Consider the following 18,878-nt stretch of genomic DNA (forward strand, 5'->3'; position numbering starts at 1 on the left):
CCCACATCCGGCTCCCTGCGTGGAGCCTGCTTCTCCCTCTGCCTGTGTCTCTGCCTCTCTCTCTGTCTCTCATGAATAAATAAATAAAATCTTAAAAGAAAAAAAAAAAACAGAGCTGTCTTCCCTCTTGCTTGGAACATGTTATGAATTGGCTCAAGGGGCAATATCAAAAGCCCAATCCTGAGAACTTCCCTGTAGGTCACTCAAGTACGCTGGTGAGCCTACAAGACTTCTTCCCGAAGAAGGGATGACTCTCTTCAAATATATACATCCTGCTCCCTCAAGGCTGATGATTGTGCCGAGTCACAACACAACCATGTCTTCTGCCTCCAGAATCCATTCCCACACTCTTCTCACACGGCTTTATGGTTTGCTTCCTTTTTTGGTAGTGTTTTTTTGGGTGGGTGGTATTTTATTTTTTTTATTTTTTTTATTTTTTTTAAATTTATGATAGACACAGAGAGAGAGAGAGAGAGAGAGAGAGAGAGAGAGGCAGGGACATAGGCAGAGGGAGAAGCAGGCTCCATGCACCGGGAGCCCGATGTGGGATTCGATCCCGGGTCTCCAGGATCGCGCCCTGGGCCAAAGGCAGGCGCCAAACCGCTGCGCCACCCAGGGATCCCGGGTGGGTGGTATTTTAAAAATCTTTGCTGTGTTTTTTTTTTAAACTCCCAACTGAAAAATGCATATCTTCTTTCCTCCTCTCCAACTTTAGTGTTTGTTTAGTAGAAAGATGTGCAAGGAAGAATCTGAAAACATGAAAGCTCATGCTCACGCATAACCAAAGGGGAAGGTGAATGCCAAGTTGGCCCAGGAGACAATGGAGCTGGCCAATCTAAGGACAGAAAGGCCCTGCCTGGGGCACCTGGGTGGCTCAGTGGTTGAGTGGCTGCCTTTGGCTCAGCGCGTGATCCCGGGTTCCCGGGATCAAGTCCCGCATTGGGCCACCCGCAGGGAACCTGCTTCTCCCTCTGCCTATGGCTCTGCCTCTCTCTGTGTGTCTCTCATGAATAAATAAAGTCTTAAAAAAAAAAAAAAGAAAGAAAAAGAAGTGCCCTAGCTTGTCCCTCCACTGAAGACGCCAATGGGTGGTCCTAGGAGAGGCTGCCCAAGAGGCTATGGGCAAAATCTGAAATGGGTAAGTATCAGGTGTGGATCCAGGGGTGGTAACGAGTGGGCCGTGGGTCAAATTCAAATGTGGGCTCAGCTTCCTGCCTATGTGCACTGTCTGGGGGCCGTCAAACCTTCAAAGAAACTTGAGTCATCTGTGTCCATTAACTGTCCCCTTGATTCTTCAATCCCCTTGCTTTCTTCTTCAAGGTATATGGGGTCATTAAGGAAATCTGCATTCTCTTCCTCCACTCGAGCACTCTGAAACCAGGACCTCACATTCTACCCACACCCCAGCTCCTTTAAGACGTTCCCTGGATCAGAAAGCAACCCCATGACATGTCCTAAAAGAGCTTCTTTTGGAAGCTCAACTTCTAAAAGTGGTGTGATGCTTCTAAAAGAAATGGGCTTTATGCTTGTGGCCGGGTCACCCATGGGCTCCCTTCTGGCCACATCTCCAACCTCCCCAAGCACCCCCCTGACCCCCGCAGCACCCCACCACACAGCCTCCGCTGTGCTTCCCAGCAAGCCTTACCTGGTCCGACACCCACTTTGATTATGTCCGCTCCAGAAAGAATAAGCTCTTCCACCATCTCCCCTGTTACCACGTTCCCTGCCTGAGACAGAAAGAACACAGCCCACGGTCACAAACTATTCCCGGTGATACAAAGATGAGTGAGCGAGGAGCCACGCACCTGGACACATGGTCAAACACATCCTGAAGCCATCAGGAGGCCTGGGGGGCAAAAGTGGGGTGGGCAATGGACTGCATCTAGATTCACTGAATCTAGGTCTGAATTCTAGATCAAATCTGAAGCTGGTGGGTCAGGATACTTCCCTGGTTTCCTGCTCTACTGACTAGGAACACAGAATGTGACACCTGAGACCACATTTGGGGGACCTGACAGCAGGAGAAGGTATGCCAGGTGTCTAATTGTCATACTACAAGAGTCCAGAGACTTGCTGGGGCAGAGCTTCTGAACATGTCTGTGATGGACAAAATCCTACAGAGAACCCAAATACAGAAAATAAGCAACGAACCGCTTGGTCAGATGATTATCATCTCCGCTGTCTGGCATAAAACGTCTCAGGGACTCTAATACCCCTGAAGAACTGTTAGGAACTTCAGGGGCTCAGGATTACAAACTCCAGCAATCATCACACAGACAGAGTGCCTGGGTGTCCACCCCAGGGTTGGTGGTTCCCACCTGGACACCAAAGGACACATGAGCCTTTAGGGAACAACAGCACCGAAGCTTGCTCTGATTTCAGAACATGAGGCTGTGGCCCTAAGAACAAACACGGAAGCCAGAATGTGGCAGAGGCTGACAACTGAAAGGATGCATCTGATTTGAAGACTAGACAAGCTGCAGGAGCCGAGGAGCATGAAAACAGCCCGTTTTATTATAACTCATTGCCCTGTGGATTCCTCAGCTGGTCCATGGGGTACCTCCTAAGATGCCTGACTGAATTCTCAGAACGGTACGAAGTCTAAATTTGGGAAATGCATCCCTTTTCTTTTTTCCTTGAAGCCCCAGTGTCCTTTCATTGAGTTCATTCCTGGGCTTGGTGAGGATGGGTCTTGGGTGGGTATTTTCCTATTTTAACTTGGACAAAGTGACTTTTAACTCTATATGAAAGTATCTTAGAAAGATTGATGAGGAAGGCTCAAAGCTACTCTAATTCAACAGCCAATGGAAAATGGAAACATGCTAGACAGTTTAGGAAAAGGACCAGTTTATTGAGAATACTATGCATGATGAGAGCAGCATCACAGGCTGATGAAGAGGAGAACAAGGTTTCAACAGAGCTGGGGAAAAGGATCTTCAGAAACAAGATATAAATTCTCATTCAGGGGACCTGGGTGGCTCAGTGGTTGAGCGTCTGCCTTTGGCTCAGGGCCAGGGTCCTGGAAATGAGTCCCACATCGGGGTCCCTGTGGGGAACCTGCTTCTCCCTCTGCCTATGTCTCTGCCTCTCTCTCATGAATAAACAAATAAAATCGTTTAAAAAATAAAAATAAAGAATAAATTCTCATTCATACTTTTCCCCAAAACTAGCTTCACACAGATTCAAGAGTTAAATGAAAGGCTGTGCTCTCACTGAGGAATCACTGAATTCTCTCTCTGAAACTAATGATATGCTATATTAAAGCTTAAAAATTGTATTAAATTTAAATAAATAAAAATAAATAACAAAAGTTGTGCCTCCCCCCATATTTAGACTACCCTGAAGACTTGTAATTACCATAAAAGTGGAAAAAAAGATGTGTACACACACACACACACACACACACACAAACTCATACAATCAACAAAAGTAAGAGAAAACGTGGCGGAGAAAAGTCCTGCAATTATGACAAAGGTTACTAATATAAAAGCTCTCCCAAATCTGCAAAAGAAATGTTAACACCTCAGATTAACTGCCAAAGGATGTGAACAAACTAAAAATAGAATTAAAGTAGACAATGAACACAGGGAAAGTGTTCACCCTCACTAATCATCACATTTAAAATCAGAGATCAAAAATAAAATAAAATAAAATAAAATAAAATAAAATAAAATAAAATAAAATAAAATCAGAGATCACTGAGGTAGTACTTTTCACTTAAATTATCAAGGCCTACAATCACTTAATACCAAAGAGGAAGAAGACACTATTTTTCTCTGCCCGTGCAAGGTCTCCTATAGTACAAGTTTTCCTGGAAGGCAATCTGTCCATACAGAGCAAATGCAAAAATACACATATTCTCTCATCTAGTAAGTGTAGTTCCAGGATCCTCTCCAGAGGGAATAATCATAGCTGAGCTCAAAGATTTAACTACAAGAATGTATATTCTTTCTAACAGCACAAAACTGCAAATGTATTACCCAAAATGGTAATGTTCAACAATCTGATGTTTTTCAGCTACATGAGGTTTTTAAGATTGGACTGCTTAATCGCTTTCAGTATCATGTTAGGGAAAGGAGAAGAAAACAATAAGATAGGCAGCCTGGGTGGCTCAGCGGTTTAGTGCTGCCTTTAGCCCAGGGCATGATCCTGGAGTCCCATGTCAGGCTCCCTGCATGGAGCCTGCTTCTCCCTCCGCCTGTGTCCCTGCCTCTCTCTCTCTCTCTCTCTCTCTCTCTGTCTCTCATGAATAAATAAATAAAATCTTTAAAAAAAAAAAAAAAAAAAGAAAACAGTAAGATCTCAATTTTGTTAAAAACAACAATGATGTGGGACACCTGGGTGGCTCAGCGGTTAAGCATCTGCCTTCAGCTCAGGGCGTGATCCCGGGATCCAGGTATCGAGTCCCACACTGGGCTCCCTGCATGGAGCCTGCTTCTCCTTCTGCCTGTGTCTCTGCTTCTCTCTCTATGTCTCTCAGGAACAAATAAATAAAATTAAAAAAAAAAATTTTAAATAAATAAAGTAAAAACAACAATGAAAAAAAAAACCTGCAAGTATATGTCTATGTGAAAACATACACCAAAAAGCTAACAAATTATGTATAAATGAAAGAATTACACAACTTTTAATTAATTTTCTTCTTTAAAATTTTCTGGATTTTACAGTAGGAACTTCATTACTTTTTATTTTTTTAAAGATTTATTTGAGAGAGAGAGAGCGCGAGCGAGTGAGTGAGCACAAGCGGGGGGGGGGGGGGGAGGGAGGGAGAAAGAATCCCAAACATATTCCTGACTGAGCATGGAGCCCCATGCCAAGACTCCATCCTAGGACCCTGACGTCGTGACCTGAACCAAAACCAAGAGTTGGATGCTTAACCGACTGGGCCACCCAGGTGTCCCAGGAACTGCATGACTTTTATAACTAAGTCTGATGGCTTTGAGTTTTGAGTTTTGTTTTGTTTTAGCACAAGGACCAACATAAACTTTGTAGCCAAGAAACAATAGGAACCTGAGAAACAAGACTCCAAGCTCTCAATTCTTCCTCGCTGATGGTCTTACTAAAGAAGAAAGCCTTTTTTAAATTTTAAAAATAAAATAAAAATCAATTCTAAAAATGAAAATACATACATACATACACATATACATACATGATTCAGAGGAAGTTACTCTGAGCTCCCCACATAGCACCCTGTTCTGGTGCTGCCAACAAATCATTTTGTTCTAAAGGGCCTACACTTTATTCAAGATAAATGAATCCAAGTCAGTTCGTGATGGACGTATCAGGGCCAACCACGTAGATTCAAAGTAAGTTTAAAAGCAGGAGGAAGGGCAGCCCCGGTGGCTCAGCGGTTTAGTGCTGCCTTCGGCCCGGGGTGTGATCCTGGAGACCCGGGATTGAGTCCCACATCGGGCTCCCTGCATGGAGCCTGCTTCTCCCTCTGCCTATGTCTCTGCCTCTCTCTCTCTCTCTCTGTGTGTGTGTCTCATAAATAAATAAAATCTTTCAAAAAAAAAAAAAAAAGGCAGGAGGAAGGTGACCCTGTCCTGGTGGCCGGAGGCTTGCACAGGTGTCCATGTCCCCCCTCGGCCACCTGTGTGGCTCTTTAACCTGGGGGTTGGAAGGCAGTCACTGCAGAGAAGCTGCTGTATGGAAAAACCCACAGTGACCAAGAAACACTTCCAGCATGATGACAACTCAACAAGAATGCTGAAGGAAAAGGCAGGATGGGTGAGTTTCCATTTGTAGGAGCAAAAGAGCGGCCTCATCAAAGGGGAAGCCAGAGGAAGGCAAAACTAGGGGAGGGGAAGAGAAAGGCAAAAATCAAACATGAGAAGGACAGCAGGACATGATCAGGCCCAGGCCTGGCCCCAGGCCCCGCCCAGGAAGCAGTGCCGGGAGCGATTTGGGGTGCTGTGAGGGTGATGCTGGGGCATGGAGCCGGCCAGGGCGATTAGGGAGGATCCAGCCTATCTGGGCCTGAAACACCTCCTGTGTGACGCAGATAGCACGGCCAGAACGTGGCGCACCTGTAGTACATGCTCATTGCCCAGGCATTTGTGACAAAGCACAAGCTCTGGACTCTCCAAGGAGGTGGGTCCCAAGGAACCATACCCCCACCCCGACACTTCTCTAGCTCCTATGCTCTGCTGGCAACCACTGCCCCTCCAAGGTCAAGGAGAAGAGTAGGGGCCCAGGGAAAAGAATATAAAAAGCAACACAACTAAAGGGGTCCTCTGGGCCAAAACCAAAACCAAGACCATTTTGCCCCAATTTTTCCAGCTTTCCTTTAGACCCAGACATCTAAGTCACGGTTAAGTTCAGAAAGACCTGGGGTCTACTGGCAGATCTTCACGTACCAGGCAACTAGGAAAGAACCCTGCGTCTCCATTTCTCCTGTTATGACCTGGGACCAGCCACACCCACTTGTGTTGTCACGATAAGGTTTACAAAGAAAGTTCTATTCAATTCCTAGTACAGAGCCCAGCTCTCAGTTTTGTGCTCAGTGAAATGTTAGGTCTCTCCACTTTAGAAGAATGGTTTCTATAATATTGCTCTTCTGCTCCCCCTCCTTTTTTTTTTTTTTTTTTTTACTTCATTGTGGTCAAATACAAGGAACATAAAACTTACTGTTTTTAGCGATTTTTAAGCAGACAATGCTGTGCAGCCACCACCACCCGTCTCTAAAACTTTGCATCATCCCTAACTGAAATTCAGTACCTATTACACAGTAACTTCTCTACCCACCTTTTATTGGCTCTACTGAGGACCCCTAACAAGAAAAATCCTTTCTATAGGATGATATAAGGCAGAGGCTGGCAAACGGCAACAGGTTGCATCTGGCCTGTGGACCAGTTTGCCAACTCCTGACATACAGTGCTGATATGCTATTGCTAGTACCTTCTCCCAGGCACACAGAAATGTCCCTACACCTGCCTGTGGAAGCAGGAAGTAAGAGAAGCTATCAAGGTAATGCCCATCTTTTATGGTGCATTAAACTAAGTTTACTACGGAACTCTCAAAGATAAACATCACCTGGATCTGAGGCCCTTCATAGCTTCTGCCAAGTTCCAGTTCACACTAGTTCCAGAAAGAGGGTAAAATCAGGAAATCCAGGCAACTCAGCCTAAAGGGCGCTGTCCGGCTAACCACTCCCTTGGACTTCAGCGAGGCTGGCTCCACACTCCAAGGTGAGGCTGCCCACCTGCAAGCAATTCTACAGAGTGTCCACCTCCTTGGGAAGCGAGATAGAGCAGGAGAAGGTGGCCCCCTGTGGCTCTGATCATGAGCGCAGGTGACTGAGCCACTGGCCACGCACAGAAATGCTGAGGCTGTGCCCATGGCTACCTGAGGACCAGTCCACACTGACTAACGTGGCATTTCCCAGGGGCGTGGAGCTGGGCCTCTAGTCTACTCCAAACAGTTGGGGTGTTACAGACCTACCTCCCCAGGACCAAGTCACAAAGAGCCACTAGCACAAAACAGTTTCTCAGACGCTGCATAGGGACGTCTATGTCCCAACAAGTTGGCACAGCTGCCGGCTGCAGTGCGGTATAACTGGAAGATCACAGGCCCTGGGGGCAGGTGATCTGGCTCCGAACCCCAAGCCCACTTCTTATTGGCAGTGTGATTCTCAGAAAGTTCCCTGAGCTCCCTAAAATGAGTTTCGTGTCAATCAAAGTAGATGCTATCAGCTGTGCTCAAAGATTTGAGATCATTAGAAGTGCCTCACCCATGCTAGTGCCTTTTCCTACAGTAACAGGTCATTCTTCTTCCTCTCTGAAAGCCACCAGGCAAATGGCTCTAGGATCTACTACACTGTTCTACCAGCCAGCAGGACCCTTTTCTGCCAAAGTTTCCTAAAACTCGCTGCTTCTTCCCTCCTTGCACGTGGCAAAGTGTGCCTTGGGTGAAAGGCAAGGAAATGGGGTGTGCACGGGAATCCAGGGAACAACCAGCTCTTACTCCTGCCGTAGACACCCAGAACCTCCAGACTCAACCAAGACCATTTCTTTTCTTTTCTTTCTTTCTTTTTTAAGATTTTATTTATTTGACAGAGAGAGAGCAAGAGAGCACAAGCAGGAGGAGTGGAAGGCAGAGGGAGAGGGAGAAGCAGGCTCCCCACTAAATAGGGAGCCGCACTAGGGGCTCCATCCCAGGACCCTGGGGTCATGACCTGAGCCAAAGGCAGATGCTTAACTGACTGAGCCACCCAGGTGCACCAACCAAGACCATTTCTGAGCACCCGTCTCCTTCAGTGTCCTGGAGCGATCATGATGACACTCAGCATCCATATTATATATCTTTTGGTTCCAAAACATTGGACAAATGGTAATGCATCCATAAGCCATGAGAGACATTACACTTCCCCAAACCAAGGGTTTTAAGAATACTGAAGGTTTCCAAATGAATCCCTGATTTCAGGGGTCAGTGCAAGCAAAGAACGCCTCAGGAATAACGTACCTAGCTCGCCAGAGTCCCCGTTCATTGCTGGGGAAACCAACAGAACAATGAAAACACATCCCAGAGCCAACCAGCAGATGCTAAAGAGGCACTTGCTGGTGGCGGCTGCCCAGAGGGCCGTGGGAACTCTGGCCAATCTCTCCCTCCCAGCCTCATCCCCATGGCAACTCCCAGGGTCGCATTGGTGACAACGCTCTTTGCCCCATACTACCAGCCTACCTCCCTCCTGCACTGCTCCCGCTCCCTGGTCTGCATCCCTGAGGGGTGAAACGCCACTGAGTTCTCTGGGTTCCACAATGGGCAACTTGCCTCAGCTCTCGGCAGGGCCAACTGTGAGCTGAAACTCACAGGCAACTGTTGGGAGTATATGATAGAAAGTTCTGGAACTCTGATTTCTGCAATCACGTATTCTTTTGAGAGAAGGAGTACATGTTTTCTCCAACTTCTTAAAACAAAAATGAATACTCTCCCATCCCATTTTCCATTCTTCTTCTCCATCAGCCCTTCCATCTCTCATCAGTGCTTTGGGCATCTGTCCTCAACAGTACGCACAACCAACAAACAATTGTTTGTGAAAACTACGCTGTGCACACATCACACCATCTGATCCCCGTGCTCCCCGACCCACCAAATTCTCCAGCCATTATTATCATCCTTGACCCCCTTTTCATAGGTGAGGGAAATGAGAAGGTTATGTGACTTGCTGAGTGTGACTGGGATCATGTGGTCACACATCAACTTCAGAGGCACTAACTTAGCGATTCTAACCGCGTCACAACCAGCGACAAAGTAGAACAAGGGGAAAGGACAAGTGGGGGCAGGTGGGCAACAGTATTAAAAACTTGTTCCTGGGGCACCTGAGTGGCGCAGTTGGTTGAGCATCTGACTCTTGATTTGGGCTCAGGTCATCACCTCAAGGTCGTGGGATCCAGCCGCGAGTTGGGTTCTGAGCTCAGCAGGGAGTCTGCTTGACATTCGCCCTCTCTCTCTCCCCCTACTCACACTCTCTAAATAAATAAACATATACATACATACATACATACATACATACATACATAAAATTTTTTTTCAAGTCTTAAAAAAAATAAAGATTTGTTCTAGGAACAATGGAATACCTACTACATAGCTTACCTAAAGTGTGACTGCATCTCAATATGCTACTGGTCAAAACATGACAGGAGATACACAGCAGGGTTAACACTTATAAAAGGTCCAAAAGCAGGCATGGTTAAATAACGTTAAGAAGGCATCAGCAGTGGTGAAACCAAAGACACCGCGAGGAAAAAAAAATGATGGCTAAAGTCAAGGTGGGGCTTTGTCTTTTGTGGGAATAGGGGCTTCTGAGTGTAGGGCACTGGAAAGTGCTATCTTTTAAATACCCACGTTCCAAGCACTTGTCTGTAGGTACACTCTATTTCACAATTTAATGCAAGAATTACCAGAGGAAAAAAAGGGGAACCACTGAATGGCCTTACTAAACCCATGTGATTTCTGATTCCTAACCCTTCAGAATGAACCCTTATACCCCCTAAATGCCAGTGGTTGTAAAGTACAACTTCTAAGTTTATCAGTAGTCACTTCTATCCCCAGCACAATTAACACATGAGGTGAACTAGAAAGATCTGGAAAGATCTAGACCATATTAATTCAGATAAGGAGACCCATCAACAGCAATCCTGGGCCTGCTTTATCTCCTTCTCTCCACAAGGAATAAATAAAGGAGTCCTCTCCTGGTCAACACAACATTTTTCATGCTCTTTCTAGTGCCACTCAGTGTTTCACAGAATTTATGTTCAATACCAAATACTGGTTAGGGATACCAGGTCCCAGCGAAGGGCCCAGGTGGGGGCTTCTGCTCTTCTGGGAGTCCAGCTCTCTGTTCCCTCCTGCGTGAGAAAAAGTTACAGGTGGCTGGAGGCAGAAGAGCCTCCAGATGCTAGGTGCTAGATACGCGCCGCCTGGCTTCAAATCCTCGATTCGCTGTTCGGTATTGATATGACCTTGTGAACACTCCAAAGTGTAAGACCAGATTAGACTCAAGATTCCTCATCTGTGATAAATTCAGGACAATTCCTGTTCTTTAGAGAAACACTATGCAGAAGAGAAAGAACAGATGTGAACCTCCTGAAGCCTGGGGGTACTCAAAAAGCAGTATTACTGTTATCAAAAACTACAATGACATAGGACACCTGGGTGGCTCAGTCAGTCAGGCATCTGCCTTCAGCTCAGGTCATGATCTCAGGGTCCTGGGATTGAGCCCCATGTGGCCCCCTGCTCAGTGAAGAGTCCACTTCTCTCTCTCCCTTTATCCCTCTCCCAGTTAGTGCATTCTCTCTCCCTCTGTCAAATAAACAAATAAAATCTTTTTTAAAATGACACTGCAGCGGGCAGCCCCGGTGGCCCAGCGGTTTAGCCCTGCTTTCATCCTGGGGTGTGATCCTGGAGACCCGGGATTGAGTCCCATGTCGGGCTTCCTGCATGGAGCCTGCTTCTCCCTCTGCCTGTGTCTCTGCCTCTCCCTCCCTCTCTCCTCTCTGTGTATTCTCGTGAATAAATAAATAAATTGTTTTAAAAAAAATGACACTGCAGCAGTACTCTGGAGGATAAAAGGATTTTTTTGATCTCCCACCCGATTTCTCATACCATACAGCTGGTTGACCTTGGGACAACTCTTAATCCTTTCTTCTCATAGGACTGGAAAGCATAAAAATACTTCTCTTAAAAATCCTTGTGAATCCTTAACGAGAGATTTAACTCCACTAATAAAAGGAATTCCTGTGTCCCAACTTCCTTGTGATGATGAAATTCGAGGAGAAAAAAATGCAAAATTATCAAAAGTGGAGACACAGGTTAATTATCTAGTGGACAGTCCATAATTGTCACATTAACTAAGACCAGTAGAGAGACATATAATAACAATGCACAATTTCTGAAAACCCACATTTAACCCAAGAGCTTCTAGTCCCTTTGTCTGTAAGTCCGCCTTTCCTGGCAACAGCAAATAAACTTTCTGACCACTGAAGGTGTTCGTAATTAGGAAGATACACAAAAGGCAGGCAAAATCAAGAATAAAGGTCTTGACAAAACAATACTCCACAGCTGATTTGCAGATAATAGTGGGCTACTTGGACTCCTGTTCACATGGGGTATTTCACCTGTTACAAGACAGTTTTCTACTGGCAAGTTAGGAGAGGGCTACAGATGACCCCAACTGGTTACACTCAAACCCAACTGCGCTATTTTCATTTTTTTAAACATAAACTCTTTAGTAAGGGGTGACATAGACCTTTGTTCAAAGGTATCCCATGCTAAGAAACATCTGATGCTGGTGGGTGGATATAAAAAGCCAACACCCTGTGATGCTCATCCGGACTTTAGTTTTTATGGAGAGCCAGTCTGCATACTTTCATAGCCTCCGCCTCTTCTTTTTGTAATGATTCTCAACTCATCTCAGTAAGAAGCTCCCCCAACACGCTGAACAGCCCTCTTTCTGCTTTCCCCCCACCTAGAGGGTGTTCCACTATACCTACCATGATGGTATGTTCTGGAAATTTGGCACGCACCAGCTTCACGAATTCCACAAAATGTTCTGAGTACCCGTTGGCCACATCCAGGCAAATAAACTTGACCTGCGGCACCGCTTCCAAGATGCCACTCATCTTTTCCAGATCGCTCTTCCCACTGCCCGAACTCACGGCTACGTGCTGTACCAAAATAAACCAAGAGGCACCAGATGTGAGGAGGGAGTAGCATCCAAAAGTCAGACCCTGCCTCCACCCATTCTGCTGTTCTGAGAGAGCAGTGAGTCTCTGAGGTCTATGTGGACCAAATAATATACCTGCAGCGGATCCGCTCAAGAAACACACAACAGCGGAGGTAAAAAGGGGATCCACTCTCGGCCACAGAATCTGGCCAGTGATCAGATGTTTAATTATTCAGGAAACCTAGTCCTTGGCTTTTCCTCAATTTCCTCGAGCTGTGTGGAACTCTGAACCATGGAGCTGCTGGTTCGAATTCTGCTCTTCTTGGAAAAGATGAGAGACAGAAGAATGAGGGGCAGCCAGTTGACACAAGCTTCCTCCCACCAGAGCTGTGGGTCACCCCGAGCAGCTCACATGGGGACCAGGAGGGAGTGGAGGATGTCTCAAACTCCTCTGATAAAACTCCTTCCTATCTGCGTTTTTGCTCTCAATACAATACTGTGACAACATGCAAATCATAACCTACACAAAAAAACTGCAACACTCAGGGCTCCTACCAAAAGGGCAAAATGTCCAAAAGGTCCAAGAACGGACGAGCCTAAAATGATCTTTCCTAGCTGCACCTGTCTGTGTTTACATCTGAAGCCACCACAGCCCCCCTCAGCGATACCCTCTTCCCCAACCACCACAGCACCAGGGCTCTCCAACCCGCCCCTTGGCTTCTGTGAAAATCTGCACTTTGGAAGATTTGTTTTTAGTAATTTATGCCTTAGTGTAACTAAATCTTGGGGTTGTGCTCAGGGTCGCCATCTCACCTCTTATAAGAATATATTTTAGGGGCATCTGAGTGGCTCAGCAGTTGAGCGTCTGCCTTTGGCTCAGGTTGTGATCCCAGGGTCCTGGGATCGAGTCCCCCATCGGGCTCCCCACAGGAAGCCTGCTTCTCCCTCTGCCTGTGTCTGTCTCTCTCTCTGTGTCTCTCACAAATAAATAAATAAAATCTTAAAAAATAAAAAGAATATTTGTATTTTAGGTCACTTCTCTAAGCCAGGAGCCACAAGTTGGGGGGACATATCTGAATATCCTTCCTGATGCCCCTAAAATTGCAACAATGTATTGACAACACAGATACTGAATGTAAACAGCCTGGTAACTTGATACATGTTTATTCCAGTTTTCTGTGTTTACACCAGTTTTCACTCCTCCTGCTGCCAGTCTGCCCAGTGCTGGCCCAGTCCATCCCTCCCACTAGAGCTTTGTCACCTTTCCTATTTTCCCTCCCATTTCTGTTAAAGTTTGGCAAGTGGAACTCAAGGTTGGTTCATTTCTCTCAATGTTACCAAGTTTTTGACATTTTCCTCTTTTTAATTAGCCTTTAATTTGGTCAGAGGCAGAGCAGTAAGTCAAATGATCGCGCGCGGTAATGAAGGACAAGGTTCTAATTAACAACACATTGCCAAAAGCTCCTGTACAGCAGTCAGAGGTATGGCCCGCTCCCCTCCCCTGCAAAAAATCATCACTCTCCAAGCTTCTTACGGGAAGGAAAAAAGGTGAAGCAATTAATATTCATTCAAACATGATATGGAAAAAATGCAGGACTTGGTACTGAGCCAGAATTACTGTATCTCCAAAACCACCTTCTCACTAATCAAAATGTACATTCGGCACAGCCAAGGAGACAAAGGGGCCAGTAAAACCTCAAAAGCAGTATAATATGAAATCACTTTCCAGACACAATCTGATCACAGAGGAGAGCGTCTCCAATGCAAAGAAACCTCTCTGGTGGCGCTGGCTCAGAACCACGCAAATGTGCCAGGTGGCAAGTCAGGTGTGCTGCATAATAAGAGTTTTTGTTATTTTCAAACTGCCTTTTTTTTTTTTTTTTTTTTTTTAGTAACAGCTTTAGTGAACCATCAGTACATTCCACAAAATCCACCCATTTAGAGTGCACAATTCAGTAGCTTTTGGCCTATTCTGCATTGTGCAACCTCCACCACAATTTTAAAACATTTGTCACTCCCACACGCTTTGGCCTGTACCCTCAAACTCCCACCCTCCCCAGCCTTAGCCAATCTCTCATCTCCTTTGTCTCTGTAGGTTAGCCTACTTTTTGGCATTTCACATAAGCAGAAACATTTTCGTGTCTGGCTTTGTCACCGAGCAAAAATGTCTTCAAGGTTCATCCGAGTTGTAGCATGAATCAGAGGACTTTACCCCTTTTCACAGTTGAATAGTATTCCATTCTGTGGACATACCAGATTTTCTTTATTCATTCATCAGTTCATGAACACTTGGGTTGTTTCTACCTTTCTGCCTTTATAATAATGCCATCTGTGTACAAGTTTCTGTGTGGACACGTATTTTTCTGTCTGTGAGGTCTACACCTAGAAATGGTATTGCTGGGTTTGCAAATGGTAACTCTGCTGTCTGACTTTCTGAGTAACTGCCAAACTGAGCTCTAAAGCAGCTGCACTATTTTACATTCCCACCAGCAATGCGGAAGGGCTCCAACTTCTTCACATCCACGCCAACACTCATTAGTATCTGTCTTTTTTATTACAGCCAACCTAGTGGACGTATTGCTTATTCAACTCCAAAACAACTTGTTATAATTGGATGTTTTTCCTCCATCAAAGGCCTGCTCAGACCAAAATGCACCCCTTGCAGGAAACACAGGTCTTCCACAGGCCCTCATGACATAACACAAAATTTTTCAAGGAAAAACAAAAACAAAAACAAACAGATATTCCTGTTAGAGAAATCTTAATATTTTCAAAATAGGATCCTGCACAAGTTTTCTTGGCAAGTCCCTGGCAACGATCAAGGGCAGAGGCCCACTACTGACTTTCCACAGGTCTCTCTAGGGACTCTGCATGGCCATCTGCTGCCAATTCAAATCCTTTTGACTACCCTGAAGTCTTTCTCCCCTCCTGCAAGAGATGTGATTTATAACTGGGGTGTAGTCCTACCTGCAGACATTCTGGGTGATGAGCAGCAAAGAGCTTCCAGTCATCCAGGGTATAGTGCTTATGAACTGCTGTAAACATGGAGTGCTAGGAGAGAAAACAGCACTGTTAGGACAAGAAGTCAAGTGACTTGAATTGACTCCGCTCTACTTCCTCTAATGTGCCGAGGTAACCCAACAACACAAAAGAATGGGGTGTTCCTGCCAGTTCACGCTTAATTTGCTTTAAATATGCTGAAAGCCAAAAAACAGAAGAAGGTGTAGCCGGTAAAATCACACAACTGTGGTTTCCATTCTAATCTGATCAGACGACACTGCATTCAGGACTCAGGAGGATCTGCCAAGAGGCCAGGGAGGGAAAGGACGGGTTCCCAAAGCCCTGTCCTGGCCCACAGCCTGAGTCAGGCCCAGGCCAGCAGACAGCAGGTGCCCAGCCCCTAAGAGCGCTCGATGGCCATCTGCTCCTTAGCCAGCCCAGAAGGACCTCGACTTATACCTGAAAGCTTTCCTTTGGGTTCACAGTCTGAACAGATCTTGCTAAAAGCTAAACCCAACATGTAGTTGCTATTCTTCACAGAGGGAATGCTACAAATTATAATCCCAAATCTAGGACTACCAACCCAGTCCAACATCCACACTTTGCACAAGCACTTTGTGTACCATTTCATGTCCTTTCCTTCTCAGGGCAACTTTGCAGGGTAATGCTAGCTTTGTGTACACAAATGGAGCTTAACAATTTAACAATTGCTTGGCTAAAGAGGAGCAAAGGCCAAGAGCAAACGCAAATCTGACTAGAGAGCTCAGGTTCTATCCCCTCTCCTAACTTCTCTGGGTCGATTTCCCCATCTACACTTTCCCGTTCTAAAATTCCATAACGTGGAGCACCTGGGTGGCTCAATGGTTGAGCATCTTGCCTTTGGCTCAGGTCGTGATCCCGGGGTCCTGGGACTGAGTCCCACATCGGGCTCCCTGCATGGAGCCTGCTTCTCCCTCTGCCTGTGTCTCTGCCTCTCTCTGTGTGTCTCTCATGAATAAATAAAATCTTTTTAAAAAAATATTAAAATTCTATGACTTTATTAACTCACACTAACTCAGTGGATCCTAGAAACAGGAAACTCATAGTACCTGTGCATGGTTTCAAAGGACACCATTTTACTATATTTTCAACGTACATGGTCTCAAATGACAGGGAGTCTTTCCTGTGAAAATGGGCAGGGCACAGCAAGCTCTCCATGTTTCATGGACTAATACGCCCATATGTGAACCAATATACTTCCTTACTGTTCCCTGATCCCACCCACTTTTACCCTAATACATAATTCATTTGTAGCAATGGCTGTATCAACGAGCAGAGCAAGCACAAGACAAGGAGAAAAAAAAAACAGATTTCTTCAGCGATTAATGTATTCGCCTCCAGGCCAAAGTTTTGTGGGTCCTGTGGGCTGAAAGAGAATACTACTAATCATGGACTCAGATGGACCACCCACTATTCCATTTTTTGAATTCATAATCTGTTTGAAAATCTTCCTTCTAATCACTGGCTAATAATGAATCCTAGTACCTCCTGAGGCTTGAGTCGCTGCCCAGTGAGAAGCTCTTCCAACTAATTGGATTTCTCTTTCTACTTGGCAGGCCATCATTGATGGAAAAAGACACACAAGCTCTGTGCACATCAGAAGCAAACATTTCACATCAAGGATGAATAAGATGCACTGTGTCTCAGACACAGCCGCGTGGGACAAAGGTCCCACCCACAAAGGGCTTTTCCTTCATTTCTCCCAATGCCAGGACACCAGCTACTCCCTTTATAGGAAATGAGATGGGTAATTGGCTAGAAGGGACCTTGAGCTTCTCCTGTTGTTACCTGTCAGTGTGAATTGGGAGGCAAATCACTTACTCTAGAATCAGTCTGGGCTTGAAGCTTGGCTCTGTCTCTACCTCAAGAGTTCAACTGACCTTTCCTCCTCCTCTCTCTGCCTCAGTTCTGTTAAAGGAACCCGCCCAGAGGGGCTGTGATAACATCACACACAGTATATCTACTATTTGGCACATGAGTGCTCAATAAATGTTTTGTACATAATTGTGTAATAAATGTTACTGAACAGACTGCAGAGGAAGCAGTTCTGCATTTGTTTCAAAGGCGACGTTGCTCTTCTAGACTATGACACTAGTCTAACGTTATAATATTTCTGGTTTCTAAAACTACCGTGAGTGTTTTCAAGAAAGAAATGGTTGCAGGTCTAGACCTGCATTCATTGAATTCAAAGTCCAGACTCCATCCATCTTCTGACTGCAAAGGTAGGGAAAGAAGTGCCTCCAGCAACCATCGGACTCAGAGCCTAATAGCTTGGCCACAGTGGATGATCCCAAATGTCTCAATCTGCTCCTCTTCTTTGTGTCTGAACAAGTCCAGGCTGGGCTCCTGACAACCTCTCCAGGGCAAGCAGCCGAGGGAAGAGTGCCCACCATCCTACCTGTGACATCACCACTGCCATTTCAAATGTCCCCACGGTGTCCATGTTGGCCACAATGATGGGAATCCCTGAGTAGGTCTGCTTTGAGTTTCGAAATGTGAAGGTACGCTCAAGGTCCACCTGTTGGCAAAAAAGAAAGAGAAGTGCTATACTCTTTAAGTGGTTTGTGATGGATTTCTAGAGTGTGGAGCAAGGAAAGAACAAAAAGGGAGTGTATGCCCCTGGGTCTCTTAGGGGCTGAGCCAGGTGTTCCAAAGATAGGAGAGCTCCCGAGGAGACCAGGTAACAGGTTGTCATCCGGGGACAAAGCTGAACCGGCCTCTTGAAGATCCTCAAGTTGTCAGTACAAGGCACTGGATGTCTTGCCATCAAACCAAACCTCCCAATGGGAAGCCTTCCTCCTTCAGCAGCCCCTCCCAACCCACTACCATCCCTAGCCTGATCCAGCCTGGCTTTCAATACCCACATACATACTACCTTACCCCACTTCCAAGCCCCAGAGGGACCATTCCCCTTCTGGAAAAATTTATTCCACCCTTCCCCTGCCAAGCATGGTTCTCCCTCTCATTCTTACTGTTAGAACCAGACTCTCCAAAATCACCTCGCAGTGAGCAGCAAACCATAAAATACCTTAACCTGTCAACCTTCTCCCCTGCTTTGTGATTCTTAGCATCTTTTTTTTTTTAATTTTAATTTTTTTTAATTTTTTTCATTGGAGTTCAATTTGCCAGCATATAGCATAATACCCAGTGCTCATCCCATCAATGCCCCCCTCAGTGCCTGTCACCTACCCCATTCCCCCCATCCCCAACCTCCTCCCTTCCCACTACACCTGGTTGCCTGGTTCGTTTCCGAATTAGGAGTCTCTCATGCTCTATCACCCTCACTGATATTTCCCACTCATTTTCTCTCCTTTCCCCTTTATTCCCTTTCACTATTTTTTATATTCCCCAAATGAATGAGACCATATAATGTTTGTCCTTCTCTGATGGACTTATTTCACTCAGCATAATACCCTCCTTCAAAGAGCTGAGAGGAAGTCCTTGCAACCAGATAGTCTATGCCTATCAACACTTGCTCTTTTGACCTGCAAATGTTGGAGGGAGGGCCCTCTGATTCCATTGTAACTTCAACTTCAGGACATCTGTGACTAAGCCAGCTATCAGGCAGGAATCCAGAACAAGAGCTAAACCATGATGGTGGGCTCCGCAAAAGCTGCGTGCTCTGGAAGAGGTAGCAGAGCTAGCAGAGTCAGAACCACTTGTTTCACCCAGG

The 18,878-nt window shown here is 45.7% G+C and overlaps 1 protein-coding gene across 1 annotated transcript in view; it reads right to left on the bottom strand.

Annotated features, from left to right (window-relative positions):
- Nucleotides 1-18,878, bottom strand: part of GMPR (guanosine monophosphate reductase) — a 47,398-nt gene that overhangs the window by 20,529 nt on the left and 7,991 nt on the right. The window contains exons 2-5 of the mRNA XM_041772104.1: nucleotides 17,604-17,723; nucleotides 15,134-15,217; nucleotides 11,994-12,167; nucleotides 1,646-1,727 (exon numbers count right to left, since the gene is read on the bottom strand). Coding sequence (XP_041628038.1) covers nucleotides 1,646-1,727; nucleotides 11,994-12,167; nucleotides 15,134-15,217; nucleotides 17,604-17,723 — 460 coding nt within the window. The remainder of the gene's footprint in view (nucleotides 1-1,645; nucleotides 1,728-11,993; nucleotides 12,168-15,133; nucleotides 15,218-17,603; nucleotides 17,724-18,878) is intronic.

Source organism: Vulpes lagopus, chromosome 10, assembly GCF_018345385.1.
Source record: "Vulpes lagopus strain Blue_001 chromosome 10, ASM1834538v1, whole genome shotgun sequence".
Taxonomy (NCBI): Eukaryota; Metazoa; Chordata; class Mammalia; order Carnivora; family Canidae; genus Vulpes; species Vulpes lagopus.